The 16,326-nt window shown below is 46.4% G+C and overlaps 1 protein-coding gene across 1 annotated transcript; it reads left to right on the forward strand.

The window, feature by feature from the left end:
- The first annotated feature begins 1,059 nt into the window (after positions 1 to 1,059).
- Positions 1,060 to 14,386, forward strand: LOC130476934 (protein FAM166B-like). Its single transcript, XM_056848945.1, has 5 exons — positions 1,060 to 1,091; positions 4,415 to 4,629; positions 5,348 to 5,517; positions 8,387 to 8,594; positions 14,283 to 14,386. The coding sequence occupies exons 1-5, from the start codon at positions 1,060 to 1,062 to the stop codon at positions 14,384 to 14,386; spliced, it is 729 nt and encodes a 242-aa protein (XP_056704923.1).
- Positions 14,387 to 16,326: the final 1,940 nt, after the last annotated feature.

Below are 16,326 nucleotides of genomic sequence, written 5' to 3' on the forward strand. Positions count from 1 at the left end.
TAAAATGTTAAAAATAAAAACATTCCCTTCCCCTATTAAACTATTTTTGTAGAGCTTTCTCCACACCCTTGTATCCTTCTTCACCTTTTGCATTAAATTTTAAAGTCCGTGTACTTCAAGAAAGCTGGATGCAAGATAGATATTATACTAATATGTACTATTATTTAAGATGTAATAAAGTTTTAAAAAACAAAGGCCAGAGGTCAGTAACTGTCGGTCTTAGAGATGGCATCAAAGGTGGCCTTAGCAAAGTTGCCCAGGGTGGCGGTGCAGTCCCTAGCGGAGGTATAGCAGTCATTGATCCCAGCCATCACCAGCAGTTTCTTTCCTGGTATTGAAAAAGGTATTGAAAAAGGTAATGACCCAGTGCAAGCACTGGGTCATTACTGAGCCATGGGGTGACATCACATCCCAATGTTTACTGGGCACACTTTGTTTGCGGGGTGGTTTGCCACTGCCTTCCACAGTCGTCTACACTTTACCCCCAGCAAGCTGGGTACTCATTTGACCGACCTCGGAAGGATGGAAGGCTGAGTCAACCTTGAGCCGGCTGCCTGAAACTGGCCTCCATCGGGATCGAACTCAGGTCGTGAGCAGAGCTTGGACTGCAGTACTGCAGCTTACCCCTCTGCGCCACGGGGCTCTTCAACATACAAGTAACTAGTTTAAAATTCCTCAGGTAGTAAATTCCAGAGGGGTAGCCATGTCAGTCTGTTGCAGCCCAAAGTGGGTGGGGAAGAGAGTCTTGTAGCACCTTAAAGACTAAGATTTGTTTTGGCTGAAGCTTTTGCGGACCAGAGCCACACTTGGTGGATCTGGCAAGTCAAGCTATTTTGTTGACAACACAGTGTACAGGTTGGCAGTGTTACATTTTCCATCTTTTATTTACCACAGCCCCACCTGACCTGAGTCACTATGGCGACAAAACTTAGGTGTCCAAGCCAAGCGTTGCTCTGCGACAAGCAAAGTGCGGCTAAGACACACTTGACATTTCTTGTTTCCTGGCTGGGCTTGAAGCGAAGGAACAATTGCTGAATCCTTGCTGAACCGGCTCAGAGAATGCTTTCTGATCAACCTAGCTACATACCAGGGTAAGAGCATAAAACTCGAACTTTCGGAACACCCGGGGGGAACACGAGCCCCGTGGGGCAGAGTGGTAAGCTGCAGTACCGCAGTCAAAAGCTCTGCTCGCGACCTGAGTTCGATCCCGACGGAAGTTGGCTTCAGGTAGCCGGCTCAAGGTTGACTCAGCCTTCCATCCTTCCGAGGTCGGTCAAATGAGTACCCAGCTTGCTGGGGGTAAAGTGTAGACGACTGTGGAAGGCAGTGGCAAACCACCCCGCAAACAAAGTGTGCCCAGTAAACATCGGGATGTGATGTCACCCCATGGCTCAGTAATGACCCAGTGCTTGCACTGGGTCATTACCTTTTTAAATACCAAGAAAGATTATGGGGCTTCAAAAATCCTTGCATGCAATCCACAGGTCTCTGGTTATTAGCAATCTTAAAATGCCCATTTCCACTTAAAAGCGAGTCTGACTATGGAGCAGAAATAAACCTGCAAAAAATGCCACCGGCTCAGAACAGGAAAGGCACTTTAATAAATAATATGTCCAGTTAATTATTTCTTTCCAGTTATTAATTTTAAACCAGACTTGGTGGGAATACAGAAATTGTACTCTGGCGTACACTAAGAAAATGGGTTCAAGACCATGGGAGCCAAATGCTACAATAAATATATTTGTCTTTAAGGTGCTGCAGAATGCTTCTTTTGCTTTTCCTGAAACAGACTGACATGGTTCCCTCACCGGAATATGTGATTATTTCGAAAACTAGATCATTGTGAAGTACAAGGGGAGCTTTAGCACTCTTCTGCTTCCTTGGGTTTCTGATCAGGTGCAAAAGTATGCCAAAATTCTCCTCAACGCTTGGCAGGCTTTTACAGATGACTGGCTTTACCTTGTGGGTTCACACCCACTACAGCAAACGGTGTTCTGGATTTATAATGTGGTTTGACAGCTTGTGAGTTTGACAATACCGGGGCTCCTTCTCATATTACCTGCGCGGTGTACAGAAACTGCAGTGCTGTTCCTTCCTGTGTGGGCTCCTTCAGTGTAGCCCAGGGTTTCCCGGGTAACTATAGGCAGAAGATCAGCAGCAGAAGCTCGCATGTAACAAATTGAGTTATTCCAGAGGTCCTACAGGCCCAAGACACATCGTGTTTTCCCACACGATGACACACTTGCATAGTTTCCCTGCTGCTGCTGATACAGCGCAGCAGCTCTTCCGCATGGCGGCTTTCCCCACATATTCCCTGCCCCAGTCCTCCAGTGGCAGTAGCCATTCCCTCTGCTCCCCATGCCTCAAGGGCTTAACAATCTGTGTATCAAGTTTTTTGAATTCCCAGCTTTCTTTCTTTTTTTAAAGTAAGTCTCTAGCCCTTTTTGTTGCAGAGGCATAAGGGGAAAGACATATCTCTGCAACGAACAGTACTAGAGATTTACTTTTCTAAAAAATGAAAGCTGGGAGTTTAGAGAACCTGATACAGAGATTGCAAGAATGATATAACAATAGTCAATTGCCAATTTTTTAAAAAGTCCCTAGATGGCAGGGGGAGGAAATGGCTGCCTTGAGGACGGGAGTAGGGGAAATGGGTGCCATTTGGCATAGGGTTGCAAGCTCCAAGTTGGGGAATACCTGAAGATTTTGGGGGTGGAGCCTGAGGAGGGCGAGGTTTGGAGAAGGGAGGGATCTCAATGCCATAGAGCCCAATTGCCAAGCCAGCCATTTTCTCCCGATGAACTTTCTATCGCCTGGAGATCCGCTGTAATAGTGGGAGGTCTCCAGCAACCCCCTGGAGGTTGGCAACCCTATTTAGGCAGGACCAGGAAAATGCAAACTTTCCCACCCACGAAGCAGCCATCCAGGCTTTGCTGTGATTTCCCCCAAAACTTTGCAGTAAAGCATGTTTGAAGGAAAGCAGAGGAAACCCCCCAGGAGATGCACAAGTGGACCATGATACGGGACACACACTTCCCCACAGCACTGAGCACAGAGCAAACAACCCATATGGTTTGGTGAGAGGCACACGGTGTAGTGACCTTGCTGAAGTTAAACGGGTCTAGTTAGCATCCAGACAGAAAACCTCTTCGGAATCCTATATAAGCTCCTTTGTCTTCTGTGGTGGAAGGAAAGTGAGATATAAAGGAATGAATAAAGCAAGGTTTTTAGTCAGTTTCCGCCATTGTTCGTTGTTAATTAAACGTTACATCAGTTTTACAGCTGGCTTTGCTCCCCTTTTATCATGATTTCCCTCACTACCCCGACATAATCGGATTCTTACCTGAAAAGTGAAATGTTTTACCTGGTTGGCCCAGAGAACACAGATTTGAAGGTTGCTTCAAAAGCCTCTCATCAAGGCTCTCCAGAAGGAACTTTTAAAAAGTTTCTACACAGTTGCTTGCATGTGTGGCAAGTAAGAGTCACTCACTAGGCTGCCATGCTTGTGAATATTGGGAAGGACTTTTCTCTCTCATGTCTCTTTATTATCAATGTGCCACAGATAAGAACATAAGAAAGGCCCTGCTGGATCAGACCCAGGCCCATCAAGTCCAGCAGTCTGTTCACACAGTGGCCAACCAGGTGCCTCCAGGAAGCCCACAAACATGACAAAGCACCTAATATAATAGGCATGCTCCTCTGATCCTGGAGACAAAATATTACTAACAAAATATTTTTTCGGGGTGGGGAGACCCACTTAGGCTGGGTAGTATGTTTTGTGGACTACAAGCTTTTGTGAACATCTTTTGCAAGGCTGATTCAAACACGTAGTAGCCGAAATGGGTCTTGCGCAAAAGCACTGAAGTTAAAACGATTAGCATTTGAAATGCCCCTCAGTAATCTTTGTTCCTCACAGATCAGACTCAAAGGCCATTTATGCTTGGTAATGAGCCGCATGTCCCAGGCTGAAGTGCCCTGAAGTGCCCTGCATATTTGAGTTTTTCACACTGAACCCTCATTTCCTATTTCAGATGGGCTTTCAACTAAGTTTTTGCAAGTTCATATTGGCCAGTTATGCAGGGTCAATTTTGATGCTCGCTCAAATTCTACTCCCCCCCCACTCGCCTGCTCCTTCATTCCTTCCATTAGCCAACCGCCGTTTGCATAGCTAACACGCGGCTGTCATTTTGCATGCTTCCTTGAGGGGATTCTTCAAGACGGGGGCAGAGCAAAACAAAAGGTCGCATTAAATGGGCTCTTAAGAAATGCAAAGTAGGTATACGCAGGCTTCGCAGTCACTTCCTGAATGACGGTTCAGTGTGAAAAACTAAAAAAAATATGCGGGGCACTTCAGCCTGGAACACGAGGCTAATTACCAAGTGTAAATGGCCATTGTCTTATTTTCTCTTACCAGATATACAGGTTTCATTCCAAAACTCCAAAGTGTAGTTGGAGAAACCTATGGCAACGCGACCCGAAAACTGATTTCCCATCAGGCCAAGTTGCTACGATTAAGCCATAGCACATTCAGCCTACCTGGTCACAGGTATCATCCCAGCAGGCCATTAAGATGGCTGGATAAGTATTACTACCCTCAATTGGCTCAAGAAGATGGAAACACCACCTGTGGTAGGTCGTATGCTAATTATTTGGTTCAGTGCATTTCAGAATAAGAATAAACATCCTTTCAGATATCGTCTTTGAGTGGAACTACACATGACAAGTAATCAAAGGATGCTGCGAAAAATTCTATTCCTATTTTAGGTTCTCCCATTGTTCCCCTTAGTGCATGAGATCACTTATCCTATTGTGCAGGTCTTCCCATCCACTAGTCAAGAAACGTATGAAATTATGTCGATAGAGTAATGGATCCTACACTTTACAAGTGTAAGGAGGATAACTCCAGATGCCATTTTCTGCCACTACCTCCTATACATTTATTCCATACCAGTCGAAATAGATTCTTGCATCCCACATAACAAGGAGATCACATGGTGGTTCAGTTTCATGTTTAGTTGGAAGAAACTCAGAGGATCACAGTGTATACCTCCTTATGTCCTCAGTAATGAATATGCACAAGGAACATGTTTAAAAATACCGAAAAACAGCTTGATACTAATAGGAAAGCTCATTTGAAATTACAGCCTCAACGAGGAAGATGAAAGAGAAGCAAAGGAAAAAAAAGTCAGTCCTTGGAGCTGCCTGACTCTTGAGATTACAACCAAGCACAAAATTCTGGCATTAAGCCTTATTATCGAAGATTAAAGCGACATCTTCTTGATTTCAAATGCCTGCTTAGTATCTGTTTCCATAACTGCAGCAAGCGCTGTCTGTGTTGATTTTCCAGAGTACCTGCCCACAAGTACTAAGAGAGCTGGTTCTGCTCGAAGGCTCGTCTATGATGGTGATCCCCAAACCACTTCTGCTATTCAGTCAATAGAAAAGGTCAAGGCAGACTTAAAGCCACCACCAAAACTGAGGGCAACAAGCCAGCTCAGCCTAACCAAGCTGGCAGAGGTACGCAGGCTTCAAATGCCATTATGGCTTCCAGATTCTCCAGAAAGTATTTTGCAATCACATGGCTTTGCTGTTGTTGCACAGCTTTGAGTTCTTAAGTATTTTAAAAAGTCCAGAGACCCTCTGAGGTTAGGCAATACAGCTACTAGGCTAGGGTTGCCAGCTTCCAGGTAGTGGCTGGAGATTTCCCGCTATTACAACTGATCTCCAGGAGACAGAGATCAGTTCACCTGGAGAAAATGGCCACTTTGGAAGGTGGACTTTATGGCATGATACACCACTGAGGTCCCTCCCCTCCCCAAACCCCACCTTCCTCAGGCTCCATTCCCAAAATGTCCAGGTATTTCCCAGCCCAGAGCTGGCAACCTTAACTAGGCTAGTGCCAAACCAAATCATCATTATCATTTTAAAGTTCATAATGCGGTTATGAAATGATCGTGTACAGTAGTGTCAAGCTTAATGAACTGCTTTGCCCTTGACTGGGTTTGCTTTTAGTCTATTTTCCTGGTTTTGTTGCAGCCTTCCTCTTTTGTTTGCAAGACTGCCCCATTATGAATGTCTTAAAAACAATATAGCGCTATGCAGAATAATTATAATGATTGTAATAATAATTACCATTATAATTATGATTAATACTCAGCATTGGTATAATGTTTCAAGTATGTAAAGTACTTCAAATATATTATATTCACATATTTTCAACAACTGTGTAACGTTAGCAGTAAATCAGGGGTTCCCAATGTAGTGCCCGTGGGCATAATGGTGCCCACAAACACCTTTCCTGGCACCCACTAAGTAGGGTTGCCAGGTCCCTCCGCCATTGGCAGGAGGTTTTTGGGGCGAAGCCTGAGGAGGGCGGGGTTTGGGGAAGGAAGGGACTTCAGTGCTATAGAGTCCAATTGCCGAGGTGGCCATTTTCTCCAGGTGAAGTGATCTCTTTCGGCTGGAGATCAGATGTAATAGCAGGAGATCTCCAGCTAGTTCCTGGAGGTTGGTAACCCTACCACCAAGTGTTTTTAGAAAGTGGGTAAGGCCAGGTGGGGCCCTTACCCAGCAGGACTTTTGATTGTCCACTGAAGATAGATTAGCTGTTTAGATTAAAATAACATAGATTCAGTGGCAGCTGCCACTACAGTGTTGGTTTTATTCTCTCTCTCACTTCTCTTTTCCGGGGTGTTTTTAAAGATTACTCCTCTTGTCCTCTGCGCTTGGGCTTTTTTTTCTGTGTGTGGCTCCACCTTCTACTGCAGCCATTTTGCAATTGCGCCCATCACCCTATGCCAGAATTCTAAAGGTGCCCACAGGTTCAAAAAGGTTGAGGACCCCTGCAATAGATTGTGTGTGTGTGTGTGTGTGTGTGTGTGTGTGTGTGTGTGTGTGTGTGTGTGCAAAGTGCCGTCAAGTCGCAGCCAACTTATGGCGAACCCTTTTTGGGGTTTTCATGGCAAGAGACTAACAGAGGTGGTTTGCCAGTGCCTTCCTCTGCACAGCAACCCTGGACTTCCTTGGTGGTCTCCCATCCAAGTTCTAACCAGGGCTGACCCTGCTTAGCTTCTGAGATCTGACGAGATCAGGCTAGCCTGGGCCATCCAGGTCAGGGCACAAAAGATTATACTTCACTTCAAAAAGGATGTGGACAGAATCGAGCGGGTGCAGAGGAGAGCGACGAGGATGATCAGGGGCCTGGAGACCAAGCCCTATGAGGAAACGCTGAGGGAGTTGGGAATGTTTAGTCTGGAGAAGAGGAGGTTGAGGGGGGACATGATTGCTCTCTTCAAGTATTTGAAGGGCTGCCACTTAGAGGAGGGCAGGGAGCTGTTCCTGTTGGCAGCAGAGGCTAGGACTCGCAATAATGGGTTTAAATTGCAGTTGGAAAGGTACCAGCTGGATATTAGGGGAACATTTTTTACAGTAAGAGTTGTTCAACGGTGGGAATCAGCTACCTAGGGGTGAGCTCCCTCTCACTGGCAGTCTTTAAGCAGAGGCTGGACAAGCACTTGTCAGGCATCCTCTACGCTGATCCTGCATTGAGCAGGGGGTTGGACTAGATGGCCTGTATGGACCCTTCCAACTCTATGATTCTACCTGGGATTATGAGTGGTTTACCAAAGGCCAAGTCTTAGTGAGTTCATGGCAGAGCGGAGATTCAAACCGGGGATGTCTGGACTCACAGCTCACTCAGACACTAAATGGAGAGCCAGGTTAGCCCAATCTAAGCAGGGTTGACCTTGATTAGTATTTGGATGGGAGACCACCAAGGAATATCAGGGTCGTGATGCAGAGGCAGGCAATGGCAAACCACCTCTGTTAGTCTCTCGCCTTGAAAACCCCATGGGGTTGCCAGCAGTTGGCTGCGACGTGATGGCAGAAAAAGGTGAGGGTTGAGGGGAGAGAGGCGTGGGGTACTTGTAGATGCACTGGTACAAGAATAGTCATAGACACTTTGCTTTGTTTCAGGTGTGAGCATTTAACCTAAGGGGTTAAACCAGTGGCTCATGGAAGAGGAAGATCTGAAAGAGGAGAGAGGGGTGATAAGGCACATAACTGAATCAGAAAGGATCCGCAGAGTAATTTAAGAGAGCAGGAAACTTTTAAACAGCTGAGTCCACAGTAGGGAGGAAGGACCATTTGGGGAGGGGCTGTGGCTCAGCAGTAGAGCATCTGCTTGGCATGCAGAAGGTCCCAGATTCAATCCCTGGCATCTCCAGTTAAAGGGACTAGGCAAGGAGGTGATGTGAAAGACCTCTGCCTGAGACCCTGGAGAGCCGCTGCCGGTCTGAGTAGACAATACTGACTTTGATGGGCCAAGGGTCTGATTCAGTAGAAGGCAGCTTCATGTGTTCAATCAGTTTGTTCTCGTTTCTGTCAGACTGTTTCTTCTACAACACCTAGTTTGCCCCCTGATAAGGGTCTCTCTAGGATCGTCCGTACCGCCATCTCCAAAACAGAAAATGTACAAAACACAGGAATTCCATCTTTAGCGCCGAATAAGAGAGAGACCCTTCGTAAGCAACGAGGCAAACTGTTATACAGAACTGACTGCGGCCTCCTTCCAAATTACACTGGCTATGTTCCGGGTATGTATCACAGTCTAAATTTGCTATTCCACTTACTTTAATCCACGCATATTAAAAACCCTTAATCTATTCCCTAGAGAAGCTTAAAAGCCAAACAGGAAATAAAAGTTTGTCCTTGGTTCAGGTCAATTCATTTGCCCCTTTAATACTCCAGTTATAAGCCATTAGGTAAGGTGGAAAAGTTGCAAAATACAATTCAATAAGGATTGTAGCCACACAAACAGGCAAAGAGAATCAAGGGCATTGCCTCCCATTTTGCAAATGAGAATTCAGAAACTCAGTTGGTAAAAGCTTTTTGTTTTGTTTTACCTTTGTCTTGGATCTCATGTCGAAGCAAAGGACTTCTGCCCTGAACAATTTTCATGCCAAGAAAGGGGACGCGTAGTACAAATGTTTCTGATATTAAAGATTTATGGCTTCACAACCCAGGTGTTATGCAAACAACTATCTTTGAGAGAGCTAGACTGGGGATTGTAGGCTCATTTGCCTCCATTGCTGTCTCCCCACCCAGTCAGCTGTGATTGGTTTGGTTAGTAATCTGAATCCAGAACTTGAAGCCTTCAAATCCTTGTTAAAGGACAACCCTGAATAGTGCCAATCAGGACTGAAAGCTGTGACCTCAAAATCCTTAACCATGGTAAAAGCCACAAGAAGCAGAGAACATTCTTGCACAAAAGCAGAGGAAATCACCTGGTCCCAGGGATGCCATCCTCCAGGTGGGACCTGGGGACCCCCTGGAATTATAGCTCAACTCCAGACTACAGAGATCAGTTCCCCTGGAGAAAATGGATGCTTTGGAGGGGAGACCCCACAGAGGTCCCTGTCCTCCCCAGGCTCCATCCCCAAATTGTAAGTCGGTTTGATTCTTCTTTAAGTGGTAGAGAAAATCGGCATATAAATACCAACTCTTCTTCTCTCTCTCTCTCTGTGTGTGTGTCAAGTCACAGCTGACTTATGGCAACCCTGTAGGGTTTTCAAGGCAAGAGACTAACAGAGGTGGATTGCCATTGCCTGCCTCCATGTCACGATCCTAGTATTCCTTGGTGGTCTCCCATCCAAGTACTAACCTGGGCAGACCCTGCTTAGCTTCTGAGATCTGACGAGATCGGGCTGGCCTGAGCCGTCCAGGTCAGGGCTGTACAAGCTTGTGTTCTCTAAAGATATACACACCAACCGGGCGACAGAATTAGAGAAGGGACTTTTTATAGTTAAAAAAAATTGCTTCAGCGGCACAACAGCTTGGGTGTTATGTGCTAAACATCTTAGCTGTGACATTTGGAAGCAGGCTCAGCTCTCTGTTTATAAACTCGTACCTGTGCCAGGATTGCAAACTAAACTTGAGGGCTGACACTTCAAAGGAAAGGAAGCAAGGGGCCCTCTTCTCAACCACAGACGATGCTCTAGGTTGGGGAGAACAGCCTTTGCTTCAAACCGCTACACCTTGAGAGCTCTGAGTTGTATCATCCCAAGTAGAAGTCAACAACAAGGGTGGCAAATAAATGTTTGTATTTCACTTCTGTCTAGGGCAGTGGTTCCCAACCTTTTTTGACCAGGGACCACTAGGACTTTTTTGCTCGGTGCAGGGACCCCAAGGTTCAAAATAAAAATTCCGATAATTTGAAAATAAACTTGAACCATAAGTGTTATTAAACTTAGAATAATATTTTTTTATAATAGAGAACTTTTAATTGAAAATATTAATTTATTATGGGTTTATAACTTTGTTTCACGGACCTTAATTTAGTTCTCGCGGACCCCTGGGGGTCCATGGACCCCTGGTTGGGAACCAGTGGTCTAGGGTAACCAACGTGCCAGTAGGACAGTGTTTTGTCCGATGCCCGTTATCGGGATCTGAGCACTCTAAAGTCCAGACCTCACCTATGAATGTGCCAGCTTCCATATCTTCAACTAGGGTTGCCAGCTCCGGGTTGAGAAATACCTGGGGATTTTGGGGGTGGAGCCTGAGGAGGGCAGGAAGGGACTTCAGTGCAATGGAGTTCACCTTCCAAAGCAGCCATTTTCTCCAGGTGAACTGATCTTTGTTGCTTAGAGATCAGTTGTAATAGCGGGATATCTCCAGCCACCACCTGGAGACTGGCAACCCTATCTACAACCCATTCATTTCCACCTTGGCTGTATACTTGACTCACTATATTGTTCGGCTCTCTCCCTTTACACTCAAAATTCTGCACAGGCCGCCTCTGCTGTGCCGTGTACCTGACCCTGCCCTAAGAGTAGGGTTGCCAGATCCCTTTGCCACTGGCGGGAGATTTTTAGGGCGGAGCCTGAGGAGGGCAGGGTTTGGGGGGGACTTCAATGCCATAGAGTCCAATGGCCAAAGCGGCCATTTTCTCCAGGTGAATTGACCTCTATCGGCTGGAGATCAGTTGTAATAGCAGAAGATCTCCAGCTACTACCTGGAGGTTGGCAACCCTACCTAAGAGTGTTTTTGAAGTCGCAGCTAATGGGTTGGATCTAGCACAGAGTTTTCGTGGTACGAGGACTTATGCCCACAGAGTGCAACTTTCTCAACTCCCCGCTTGCAGAGTGGTCAAACTGCCCCCAAAATCCTGTTCCTGGGACCCCTGAGTGGTTTCACACAAGCTGAATAATGCACTTTCAATCCACTTTCAATGCACTTTAATGATCATTTGCAAGTGGATTGCGCTGTTTCACTCCGTAAAATCCAGCTACAAAGTGGATTGAAAGAGCATTATTCGGCAGGTGTGAAAGCACCCCCCCCCCCATAGTAGGGTTGCCAGGTCCCTCTTTGCCACCGGCGGGAGGTTTTTGGGGCAGAGCCTGAGGAGGGGAGGGTTTGGGGAGGGAAGGGGCTTCAATGCCATAGAGTCCAATTGCCAAAGCGGCCATTTTCTCCAGGTGAACTGATCTCTATCGGCTGGAGAGCAGTTGTAATAGCAGATCTCCAGCTAGTACCTGAAGGTTGTGAAAAAGAAACAGGGCAGGCTCTAGGTATCAAACACTATATTCAAGATATTAAATGGTGCAAAACTCAAACGCGAGTGTAACATACATATATACAACAATATATAACAACTGTTAAGAATATCAACAGTAATTACAATAATAGGCACAATGGCCGTCTCCAAGAAAAGGACGTGAAGCAAGTCCAAAAGGTAGGTGATCTTGGAGACGGCCATTGTGCCTATTGTTGTAATTACTGTTGATACTCTTAACAGTCATTATATATTGTTGTATATATGTATATGTATGTTACACTCGCGTTTGAGTTTTGCACCATTTAATATCTTGAATATAGTTTTTGATACCTAGAGCCTGCCCTGTTTCTTTTTCACATTCTTGTATTAACAGTGGTTTTGAGTCGTTCTTGTTGAGTACCTGAAGGTTGGCAACCCTATCCCATATTTCCAGCTGCTGCTCTTCAGTTCTTGTGCTGGCGGAAACACTGTGATGGATCCAACTCAGTAACTCTACCTCTGTTCATCACACTTAAAATATGAGGGAAGCAGCTTCAAAAGGCATCGAATTCTGCAAAAAAAGAGATCTGAATGTGATGCTGATGTGATTTGCCCCCCTCCCCAAGGAAAAAAAAGTTGAATATTACACTTTGCATCTCAATGAGTTGAACCACACCAGGAAGACAATCGGCCCACTTAGCCTCCGTCTTTTCCCACAGGGGCAGGGGGGAACAAGCAGAAGTCATATCAACAGGGCTCCAGTTCTGTAAGTCAGTCCCTAACTGAATACTGCTGTGTACATGGTACCTAATGCCAGGCTGTGGGCAGAGTCCCATAAAAATCCAGGGGTGGAGTGTCTACATTGTGATCACTTTCGCTCTCTGTGTGTGTCTACAGAAGCAGTATTTTTTTAACTGGGAACCAACTTCCAAATCTGTGTTCCACTGTAGTCTGATTTTAGGATAACCAGACAATCCCTGCAGTCTCTGGACTGCATCCCACACTTCCACAACCGCTTGCAGGGTCAGGGCAGGCGGCCTTAGTAGGCTAGATCTTGGCTGCCTCTCCATTCCCACCAAGAGGAAGACGTGGACACCATATAGGTTGCAGTCGCAAAGCTCTTTATTCGGGACTTTACAAATCGCAGGGTTCCCGGGGCAGTTTGCAGCACTCCTTTTCCCGACCGCCTTCTGTCCCTTTCTTTACCTGTACACTCGTTTTAGCCTTCCTGCTTTCAGGCACTTCTGCTGCTCACATTCTGTGCCCCTCAACTAGGGGCGGTGCCTGAGAAGGGTTGGTTTTTATATGCCGACTTTCTCCACCTTTTAAGGAGAATCAAACCGCCTTACAATCTCCTTCCCTTCCTCTCTTCGCAATAGACACCTTGTGGGGCTGAGAAAGTTCAGAGAGAACCGTGACTAGCCCAAGTTCACCCAGCTTCATGTCTAGGAGTGGGGAAACCAACCTGGTTCACCAGATGAGAGTCAGCCACTCATGTGTAGGGATGGGGGAATCAAACCCGGATCTCCAGATTAGAATCCAACACTCCTAACCACTACACCGCACTGGGTGGGGATTGGGGAGGGGAGGGACTTCAGTGGGGTATAATGCCAGAGTCCACCTTCCATTTTCTCCAGGCGAACTGATCTGTTGCCTGGAGATCAGTTGTAACAGCGAGAGATGTCCAGCTGCCACCTGGAGGTTGGCAACCCTACCCCCTATTCCTCTCTGCGGCTGTCCTTAAAACCTCCCCTGGCTTTGGCCCCACAGCTGCGAAATCAGGGGGGAGCCCAGGCTCTCTCCGAGACCGGCGGCATCTCCAACACAGAGGCACGCCTTCTCCAGGTCAAGTGGCTCCAGGCCCTAGTAGCCAGCCTCTTCCCAGCCAGTGCCCTTATGGCCATACTTGATAGGGTTGCCAGCTTCAGGTTAGGAAATACCTAGATATTTCTGGGGCACAGCCTGGAGATAGGGTTGCCAGCTCCGGGTTGGGAAATACCCGGAGATTTTGGGGGCGGAGCCTGAGGAGGGCAGGGTTTGGGGAGGGACTTCAATGCCATAGAGTCCAATGGCCAAAGTGGCCATTTACTCCAGAGGAACTGATCTCAGCTGGAGATCAATTGTAATAGCAGGAGATTGCCAGCTCTTACCTGGAGGATGGCAACCCTAACACTTGAGCCACCAGCCGGTGGACCTCAGGTGGTCCTCAGTTAGGTGTCCTCTGCCCTTAAAGGTGTCTTGCCCTTTTCCAACCCCTCCCTGCCCCACTCCCTCTTCCATCCATCGATTAGAGGTGAACCGTGGTAATTAGAACAAGCCAAACCCAAAGACAACACACACCCCACCTCTTGGGCCCGTTGTCATTTCCTTGCAGCTTGTTTTCCTAGGCAGGTCTGAAAATGAAACGACGCTAGCACTTAAAAGTGCGTTTGTGTGTGGAGGGAGAATGAGCAGATTTTAAAAAAATCCGTACAGCCAAATACACACACACAACTCCCCCTCCCCCTGAGAACTGCAGGCGTGAGGCATTTTCTTATTTAATGTTTAATTTGCCCTATTGATCCCATGACTCAATAGCATGCCTTATATGAAATGTTGTTTACCAAAAAACCTGGGCCGGGGGTGGGGGGGACTTTGAGACCTGCTCACAAAGAGCCTAGATTTAGCTTCTGTTAAACAAATTATGACGTAAAGGCTATCAGCTTGGTTACCCACCCCCCTAAGATATTTTCTTCTCCTTCAAAAACAGGACACAAGTTCTCATTTGGGAAGACCTGGGGAGCAAGCACGAGGGGCTCCCTGGGAACAAGAAAGCCGCAGCCTGTCCTTTGGACTTCTCCCATGCGAGCATAGCAAATTAGGAGCCTTTGAAAGAGAGCACGCGTTACGAAACTGCATGCGTTGATTTGGCATCGGCACCAAATATTTAGTTTGGCTTTTGCTTTGGATCTGAAACACTGGAGTCATTTTAACTCTCCCTACGCCTTTGGAAGCGTACCTGTATGTGTGGCGCTAGACGACAAAGGTGCATACGTCTACTAGGGCTGAACGGAAATTATGTTAAACGCATCACAAGCATTCCCCAGTATCAAAATAAATGAACGCTGAGTTTTCCAGCATTTTTTTGTGAAAAATGTCCACCTGTTCGCTTAACATTGTCCTCTCATGCTCTCACTTGCCAATCTGCTTGGCTACATAAGACTATGACATCATCCTATTAATCGTGTAGGACAGGGGTGTCAAGCATATGTCCTGGGGGCCAGCTCCAGCTCCTTGAGAGCTCTTATCCAGCCTGCAAGCCAGCCCAGGCAGCAACCCGCCTTCCAGTCCTGATCTAGGCTGGCAAGCCCGCTGAGGCAGTCACCCCCCACTCTCGATCGATCTGGGCTGGGGAGCCCACTGTGGACTCGCCAGCCCCCACCCTCTTGATCTGGGCTGGCGAGGCCTAGCCCGACCATGACACTTATGCCATATCTGGCCCTCGTAACAAATGAGTTTGACACCCCTCGTGTAGGATTCATCAGATTGTTCCAGGAATTCGGCTGCAACTGTAGCCAGGGGGTGGAAAGGGAAGTGGCTCCAAACAAGACTGGCAAGAAATATTCACAATATAGTTGATAAATAGTTCTCCTTTATCTTGAGAATGTAACCTGGAAGCAGTCAGCACAGTCCTAATTTTTAGTGTTCAGCTGTAACAGATGTTTCAAATCAATAAAATATTCCCTCCCATTCCCATGTCTGTGTTACTTTATACAAAATATAAGCCAGTCAGGCTACTAAGGTTGCTTATCCTGCTACAAAACAATTTCAGTTTGTTGTGTTTGTGTTAAGTGCTGTCAAGTCGCTTCTGACTTATGGCGACCCTATGAATTAATTACCTCCAAAATGTCCTATCCTTAACAGCCTTGCTCAGGTCTGGCAAACTGAGGGCTGTGGCTTCCTTGATTGAGTCAGTCCATCTCATCCTCTTTTCCTGCTGCTTTCAAGTTTTCCTAGCATTATTGTCTTTTCCAGTGACTCTTGTCTGCTCATATGACCTTAGTATGATAGCCTCAGTTTAGTCATTTTAGCTTCTAGGGAAAGTTCAGGTTTGATTTGATCTAAAGGTAAAGGTCCCCTGTGCAAGCACTGGGTCATTCCTGACCCATGGGGTGACGTCACATCCTGACGTTTCCTAGGCAGACTTTGTTTACGGGGTGGTTTGCCAGTGCCTTCTCCAGTCAACTTCCCTTTACCCCCAGCAAGCTGGGTACTCATTTTACCGACCTTGGAAAGATGGAAGGCTGAATCAACCTTGAGCCAGCTACCTAAAACCAACTTCCCGTTGGGATCGAACTCAGGTCGTGAGCAGAGTTTGCACTACAGTACTGCAGCTTACCAATCTGCACCACTTATTTGTCTTTCTGACGGTCCACGGTATCTGTAAGTCTCCTCCAACACCACTTTTCAAACAAATCAACTTTCTTCCTGGCAGCTTTCTTCACTGTCCAACTTGTAGACCCATACATAGTAATAGGGAATACTACGATATGAATTATCTTGGTTGTCAACAACTCATCCTTACACTTAAGAATCTTTTCTATCTCCTTCATGGCTGCCCTTGCCAGTCTCAATCTCCTTGTGATTTCTTGGTTGCAGTTTCCCTTTTGGTTGATAATGGAGCAGAGGAACAGAAAATCTTTAACAATTTCAGCTTTCTTCAGTCATCCTTAAAGTTGCGTAATTCCCAAGTAATCATTACTTTTGTCTTCTTGATCTGTAATCCTGCTTTGGCACTTTCTGCTTTAACCGAG

Source organism: Euleptes europaea, chromosome 4, assembly GCF_029931775.1.
Source record: "Euleptes europaea isolate rEulEur1 chromosome 4, rEulEur1.hap1, whole genome shotgun sequence".
Classification (NCBI taxonomy): domain Eukaryota; kingdom Metazoa; phylum Chordata; class Lepidosauria; order Squamata; family Sphaerodactylidae; genus Euleptes; species Euleptes europaea.

Coding starts and splice junctions, on each gene's coding strand:
- LOC130476934 (XM_056848945.1), top strand. CDS start 1,060: ATGCTTTCTGATCAACCTAGCTACATACCAGG. Junction 5,518..8,386: donor GCCTAACCAAGCTGGCAGAG/GTACGCAGGCTT, acceptor CGTTTCTGTCAG/ACTGTTTCTTCTACAACACC. Junction 8,595..14,282: donor TTACACTGGCTATGTTCCGG/GTATGTATCACA, acceptor CTTCAAAAACAG/GACACAAGTTCTCATTTGGG.